The sequence below is a fragment of the Wasmannia auropunctata genome, unplaced genomic scaffold (genome assembly GCF_000956235.1).
Source record: "Wasmannia auropunctata unplaced genomic scaffold, wasmannia.A_1.0 LD335898.1, whole genome shotgun sequence".
Lineage (NCBI taxonomy): Eukaryota > Metazoa > Arthropoda > Insecta > Hymenoptera > Formicidae > Wasmannia > Wasmannia auropunctata.
Genome location: NW_012026992.1, coordinates 21,733 through 29,580, shown reverse-complemented (window position 1 = coordinate 29,580; position 7,848 = coordinate 21,733). Strand labels below are relative to the sequence as shown.

Below are 7,848 nucleotides of genomic sequence, written 5' to 3'. Positions count from 1 at the left end.
GAGCTGTTCCCAGGTGGAAAACCCCCGGGTGGATATCCCGCGCGCGTAGCCGCAAGCGCATGCGAATGCTGTCGCGATCGAGGTTTAGGCAAGGCCGCGTTCGAACGTGTGCGCCTCGCCCGGACCCCGTTCCAGCCTCCAGGCTCCGTTCTACTAGCCCTTCCTTTTCTACGGCGGGCCCCCCCCTCCCCCCTCCCTCCCTCCCTTCCTCCCCTACTCGCCGTCCCACTGGCTGCCGACTCCAGGACCGGCCGCGTCGACGCCCGCAGTCCCGGTGCATTCCACGCGCACTGCATATCTGCGGCACCTGCGTTTTTCGCCCTCCCTTCTGCTCCTCCGCATTGATCCGCGGATCGACGTGCGACATCAGATCCATCCCGTGTACCGTGTATGACCTGAACATATGATGTCGACAATCTCGTAAATACGATGATGTATGTACCTCCTCGGACAAACAAAATTACGACTTTTATCCGCGTTTCGCTACACCGCTGCAGCGTGTGCATATTGAATAACACAACAAATACATATTGAGATAAACAAGTTCGACGTTTGTTTACGTTGTTTTTTTTTCGGTTAAAATCACATTGGAGTAACTGTCACATGGAAATCACTATCCGGAGTCGCGACGGCGACGAAAATTTTCAATGGAAAATTTCTGTATACAATTCGCGCGAGAGTTCATATATTATTTATTCATTGTATATGCATATATATATATATATATATAAATTCATTCATTATTATATAATTAAATGTCTCGCACGATGAAACCGGCATGTGTGTAAAGCGCGGAGATAAGGGAACGAGGACGCGTATCTCCCCTCGGGAACGTTACGCAGCGACGTCGCGGCGACGTTCCTGCGCAAACTTCCTCGTCCTTGTTCCTCTCGCTGAACACGTCGTCGTCCCTCGCTCGCACCTACCTCGGACGGCACGGACTTGCTCCACCAGCCAGTCTGCCGCTGTTGGGTATCCTCCCTTTCCCCGTCGCCCTTTGCACTCGCCCTCTCCTCCTCCCACGTCCTCCTCTTCGTCCCGCTTTTCACTCGCTTGCCTGCGAGCGGTGGTCCCCAGCCCTATTCCGTCGTTCAGTTTCAATGTCTTTTACCTTTTCGGAGAATCGAAATCAATCCGGATATCTTCTTGAGCAATCGGTTTTAGCGATAGTCTCGGGCGCGGAAGTCACGTGCCGTCACGACTTTACAATTTCTTGTAATCAAAATTGTTTTATCATCGCGAAAATAAAATTCAGATGATTAGCGGAAGGCAAAACGTCTGTAAAGCTATTCTCTAATGCTACAATAATTGTCACATGGTCGTTATTAATTTCGAGAATATAATATAGTTAAGGAAATTGGAAAGAACGCAATAATGGAAGTGCTTCCACATAATTACAAATATATATCTTATAGTAAAAATTCCGCATAAACAACATAAATGTATGTACTTATACTTTTTCTAATAGAAAGCCATTTATATATATTATAATGTTTTTATCACACATATTAGAATATTTATTAAAAAAGTAATCACGTAATAATGGTCCAGTTTCGATAATATCCATATACTTATATTTAATTAATGTGAGAAGAAATTCACATATATATATATTACCAATATTTTATTAGTAGAATTTCTGAAATCTCATTTGAATTATTTCAGGATTATTATTAATTATTGGGAATATTGTGTAATTTTCTGCAAACTATATAAATTTATACAAAACAATTCTAATAGAAGTTATGAATTATAAATATCTCTCACATATTATAACACACACACATATATATATGTCTGTTATAATGTGTTCTTCGACAGAAATCATAAAAAAAATTATTGTATATTGTGTTGATAACAGCCATCAAATTTACAGAGAAGAAAATGATTTTATCGTCTACCAATCTATCAGAATACAATAATGATGATTTTTACCATCCGTGATAAAAAACTATATGTGATCTACTCAAATTATTTGCCACAATTTTATTTATTGCGATTAGCACTATTTTTGTCCTTGTCATGCAACAATATGCGATTTATTCGAATGATCTGTTACAATAAATTTTATTATTTACGTATTATGCTTATTATTTTTCTTTTCTCATTTCTATATATATAATTAATACTTTTTGATAGACCTCAATAAGAATTTTTATTTACAAAATCGTTATATTACATGTACAAGAAGAAATATTTATAAGTGTAAACCGCTTTATAATTAACATTATTAAGAATTAAATATCAATTATATACAATTAATCATTTTCTTAGTCTAAAGAACGATTTTATTATTATGCAGTCACTTCGGGAAAAAGATTTACTAGGAGGTGATCTAGTAGAAGATATGCTAGATGCTTATTGAACGGCGCGTTTTGTAAAGGATCTAAAAGAGAATCCATCAGATTCTTCCAAGACTTGGAGAATCCCATTAACCACCACAAGGAATGCAATCCCTCCTTCGCCGTTTCATAGTAATTTCGGTATTTTCCTTGCGAGGGGAAGTCTTTCATGTAAGTCTTACCAACTATTTTCGCGTGTAGAAGCTTGACGACGATGGAAGCGCGGCCACCACTCAGAAGCTTAATTAGAGTGTTGTAGAAGACTTCGTTCACAATAGGATCTATCCTTTTACGCGATAAAAAGGCGAACATCCAGAAAAGTCGCGAAATGATCGGACGTACATTTAGTAGACTGTCGACTGCAACATAAAACACCGTTTTTAACAATCGTAAATAATCGTGCGAACGCACGTATGAAGAATATTATCTTTTGAACTTACGAGCTTCTGTTATGCATAGACTTGCACCTTTCACGTGATCACGCTGCGGCAGATTGCACGGCAAATTTTGGAAAGTAACCGGCAGATTCAGATTATTGCCGAACACCTCGTCTATCAGCTTTCTACCTTTGCTCTCCGTCTCGCCGAGGTGCTCGCTCGAAGGCTCGACGCCCATATCCATGTGTTCGTACTTGGTGTTCGTAGACGCTAGGAAAGTGTTCATGAACTTGTCGAGATGCTGTCCCTTCTCCTTTCGCAATTTATACGCCATGCTCTGGTAGAGGATGCCAATGTCGGGCGTGCTGTAGTTCGCGAAGTACGGCTTCAAGTTCGGCGTCGTGAGGAAGGTGTAAAGGAGCTCGCTGCTTCTCAGCATCGGTTTGGACAGCAACTTCTGCAGAAACTCCTCGTAACGTTGACGGTTAGCCGCGAGCGGCAGGTACGGATTTTTGCGCGACGGCAACGGCGAGTCGTTCAGCTCTCTGTCGCCGTGGAACTCGGTGAGTCGCGTCCGCAGCGTGTAGAAATCTTGATCTTGCCGCAGGACCGTCCACGACTTCGCCTCCGCCACGCTATGAATGGCGATCATGTACACAGGTTGCGCGCCACCGCCGTCCACGTGCGGGACGGCGACTCGCCACGTTGTCAAGTCGCGATGACTCTTATCGCCGAACCCTTTGATCTCGTTATACGCCCGAGCCGTGCAATCTACCTCTTCGACCGGGTAGACGTCCTGCAGCTGAAACGGCATACCGTCGATCGTAGTCGTGCGTAAAACCCCGTCGACCTTGCCCACTTGATTGTTGAATCGCACAGGAGGAGATGCACCTCCACTTGCACTACTATAAATGAGAATATGTATGTTTATACAATTATAATTGCGAAAATTTTCAGAGCTAGCACGTGTGAGTTGTATGTTTAAATTTATAAAATGCAGCGTCTATTTTATTTATATTCATATAAAAAAAAACGTGTTTTTAGGAAATTGCTATTTTCTCTACTTCATTCATACAAGCAAATTATAGTAAGTACAGTCGCAACTTATGCGTGTAGGAAAAAAATTAGTGATCGTAAAGTAAAGTAGTAGGATTAAAGTGTCGCAAAATAATATTTTTCTAAAGAGTTTAAAAATACATCTTATGTTAGAAACTTACTTAGCCGCTGCAGTAGCTTTCGTTTGTTCGGACAAGTGACCGCACAAGAGTTTATATAACTGAAACACACAGCAAGTGAAATTACTATTAGAATATAAAGTTTCATTATTAAAGATTTAATATATTCAGAATTAATATTTAAGGATTTAAAATGTTGAACGTTTACAGTAAACAAAGATAAAATGTCTTTTACTTGGTAACTATGATGGAATGATGGTAGACAAGTACTTTCTAGGAGTGCATGCGCTTCTTGATGAGCTTGATAAAAGGGCCGTGATGTCCGTAGTTCTTGAATTTTTTCCGGCCCACCTTCTAGTACTGGAAATAAACACGCATCCATGTAATAATAATAATAATAATACTTGAAATTGAAATTACTTATTTACAAATTACTCACTTTGTCGTATGCCTTTCGATATATGCAACGGTAAGTACAAGTATTCTGGACCGTCAGGATCAAGGTATACCGTGTACATATTCCGAACATCTACGTACAAGCTTCTTTCAGCACTAGTCGACATTTCTGGATTTAACATACGTTTACTGAGATCGTCTACAAGTAAATAAAGTCAATTATAATTATTATCAAAATCTATTATCGAAAATCTATATTAAATTATATCAAAAATTTCATATGCACCAATATCTAAACAAAATTGAAGAAGATTCATGGGCCCTGATTCTTTGATGTGCTGCATAAACATGTACAATAGTTCAGGGTCGCTCAGAATTTCATTTAACGACGGTTTGAAACAGCTGTGCGTGATATGCGAATGCATTGCTGGAAGTGTCATCCAGGATTGCAGTATCGGCACGGTAACAGCCTCCGCAGCATTAGACAGAGTAGTCTCACGATGTGTGGCCAACGTCACCAGCATATTTATATTTTCTGGGTCCGTCAGCGCATCAATCGCGGGCAGTAGCACCCAATTTGCCAAAATTTCGCGAAGTATCACCTGGAAGTACATATAAACTGAAAGAAGCGTATGAAATGTGTTACATAATTATTCCTCTGTAAATAAATCTCTTAAATTCACAAATATATATGTACGTGTGTGTGTAAAAGCGAGACTGAATTTCGAAAGGACATGTCATTACTTTATTGTTAGTTGAGACGTGTATGGCAGGTAACAAGTGCGGCAGCAGCGTGGTGACCAGTCCTCGCAAATAATTCAGCTCGGCCTCTCTCGAATAGGCAGCCGGATGAATTTTAGAGCTCAAACAGCTCCCGATGTAATCCTGGGGCATCTTAACATCAGACTTGGACATTTTGAGCAACGCATTCCAATCTTGAGCGTGTTGTATGGCCAGGGGAATCAGGCCGTCGAAGGCGAGGGTCGCCGTGTCCGCGCGTAACAGTCGAACGGTGACGTTCTTCGCCACTGTCGTTATAGCTAAACGTAGTTGCTGTATGAAAGCCTCGTTCGCCGAAATATCCGAGTACCATGTGCGCACGTAGATTTGGAGCACCTCCTCCAGAAGCTGCAAGATATAACACGTTCACGTAATCTCTTAATCAAAAAAATAAAGATTGGAAAAAATTATGCGACAGTTAAATTACATGCACGAAATGTACGAATCGTTATAATTACCTGCTCCAATGCATGATCAAAGTCCTTCGGCACCTTGACCTTGGTTGAATGCGGCAACAGCTTGTGCCTCCTGCAGGTGTTCTTGCTGCAGACGCTGCACGAATCCTTGATGTCGTATCTCGTGATAAACTTGTCGTTTACGATATTGAATCTCGTCAGTAAACTGTCAACGCATCGCGCCAGCTGAACGGCGTAAAAACTGGCGGTCACGTAAACACCAGCCACAATCAACACCCACGCGACGCTGCGAAGAGATCAACGGCGTAATTTCACGCGCGCTTTCGTGTGCATTGTTGACAAACACGACAGTATCGCTTACCTGTTAAACACGACCACGATAAATGCGACAAGTAAAATAACAATCGCCGACAGTGCGGCGCTGAAAAAGTACAGATCCTGCATCTCGTTGTTCGACAGTACTTGGCGACGCCAGGGGCAAGCGGTTTCGTCTAATAAAACATTCTTGCGGTTGTCACAGAGCCACTTTTGCTCGGGGAAGATGTTTTCGATGCGGGGCGCATATAGGTTGTACTTTTTTTTATCAGATCCGGCCGCCAGTTTCAAGTGGCGACTCTACAGCGCCCTGTGACAGGAGTACCGTGTGAAAAGTTTCAATTGGACGAACAATTAATTCGCTGAATCGCGGTGGGACGAAACAAAAGGGTAACGTGAAAAAAGAGCCGATTTGACTTCACACTAATCACACTTCCCGACTTCCCGTGCGATGATTCAAAGGTGGATTGAGAAACTTTGGTATCGGAGCACAATGATGGGATAACCTATTGTAGATTATAACCTATTATACATTGTTATCAAGTCCATCTGGTGGAGCGACATCAAAATCCCGGCACATTGTTGTCAATTATTTTGTTGACAGTCTCACTCGGATTCTGTATGTAATCTTTTAATGAAAGAAACGAGACTGCAACGATGTCGAGACCTCCGGACCCGAAATTTCTGTTGCGCGGCGACATGGATGAAAACGTGCACAGTTTGTTGTTCTCGATCAATTCTGACGTCGAGCATCTCTATGCCGGCGATGGAAACGGCACAGTTCACATTTGGGATTTAAAGGTATAAACACTTGTTCGCTCTAATAAATTATAAACATTTAAATAATTGGATCTAAATAATTTAATCAATTAAAAATTCACTTAAAAAGCAATATTCTACTCTTGACATAAAATGTGGTAAAGAACATTGAGATTTGTTGAAAGAATTAAATCTTCTTCATGTTGCAGACGAACAGGATAAAATATCAGTTATCGGACGGATCTAGTCCGTGTTTTAATTTACACACAACTGACGAGACCGACTTGGTAGTGCAGCGAAGGCACGGAGTGATTGACGTGTACAAAATGAATGAATCGAACTGGGTACTAGATAGAAGCACCAATTATGAATACTGCAGTTTTTGCAGGTATATCAACGAGTAAAGTCTGCTCTAAGGAAATATCAGTAAATAAGTCTATTAAAATTAATTTATCAATACTTTGTATCGCCAGATCTCAATTATTGCCCGAGAAGGACGCCCTACTGATTCCACTTGATTGCTCCGTGGTTGGGACATTATCACTGAAAACATTCGAAGTGGTATCGACGTTAGATCCATCCAAATTGCCCTATAGCAATAAATTGGGTATGGTAATGGCGATGAAGCCGTTGGCGGACGTGAACGGCTTGACTCTGGTTGCTTACGAGGGTGGGCAATTATTGTTGTGGGACGCGAGAAAGAACGATGTCCTCAGCTCCCTACCTGTGGAACATTATCCAATGGCTTTCGATTTTGACGCTTCCCTGATGCGAGGCGTTCTTGGTAGCGCGTCGGAGAAATTGGAGGTACTATAAACATGATTGGTTTTCGTAAATCTAGAGAAAAAAGTATCATTCTGGTATTGATGAATTAAACGGTGGACAAATTTTTAGATTTTCGAAATGTCGCACAATCATACTTTGTCCCACAAATCTACGAAGCTCTTGGAGCACGTGTCTGGCATATCCGTTCTGTCTGTTAGACCGGATAAGAAGATTGTCACAGCCGGCTGTTGGGACGGACGTATGATGTTGTTCTCTTGGAAGAAGCTACGGCCACTCGCGATATTGAAAGAACACGGAGCAAGTGTATACGACATTGTTTATTCGCAGTGTAAAGTCGAGGCTTACGATGCCAAGTGTTTAATGGCAGCGGCTGGCAAAGACGGATTTATATCTATGTGGGATATATACAATTAGGAAAATCACAAATGTGTTCGTGTACATTTTGTAAATATACCAAGAGAAATATATATATAAGTATTTGTATATATGATTATTGCAAATC

At 41.4% G+C, this 7,848-nt stretch overlaps 2 protein-coding genes across 3 annotated transcripts; one reads left to right on the top strand and one right to left on the bottom strand.

The window, feature by feature from the left end:
• Positions 1 to 2,232: 2,232 nt before the first annotated feature.
• On the bottom strand, positions 2,233 to 5,950 carry LOC105455535 (sorting nexin-14-like). The gene is made up of 9 exons (XM_011698924.1): positions 5,848 to 5,950; positions 5,529 to 5,772; positions 5,035 to 5,418; positions 4,577 to 4,892; positions 4,334 to 4,489; positions 4,130 to 4,254; positions 3,937 to 3,995; positions 2,783 to 3,624; positions 2,233 to 2,701 (listed from the first exon to the last, which is right to left on the bottom strand). The coding sequence occupies exons 1-9, from the start codon at positions 5,928 to 5,930 to the stop codon at positions 2,295 to 2,297; spliced, it is 2,616 nt and encodes an 871-aa protein (XP_011697226.1). The 5' UTR covers positions 5,931 to 5,950; the 3' UTR covers positions 2,233 to 2,294.
• On the top strand, positions 5,937 to 7,829 carry LOC105455536 (guanine nucleotide-binding protein subunit beta-like protein 1). 2 transcript variants are annotated; one of them, XM_011698926.1, is made up of 5 exons: positions 5,937 to 6,191; positions 6,406 to 6,602; positions 6,770 to 6,948; positions 7,034 to 7,367; positions 7,455 to 7,829. In XM_011698926.1, exons 2-5 carry the CDS (start codon positions 6,459 to 6,461, stop codon positions 7,758 to 7,760), a joined length of 963 nt encoding a protein of 320 aa, XP_011697228.1. In that variant the 5' UTR covers positions 5,937 to 6,191; positions 6,406 to 6,458; the 3' UTR covers positions 7,761 to 7,829. The 2 variants fall into 2 exon arrangements, with proteins under 2 accessions (XP_011697228.1, XP_011697227.1); XM_011698925.1 differs by having other exon boundaries at positions 5,937 to 6,602.
• Positions 7,830 to 7,848: the final 19 nt, after the last annotated feature.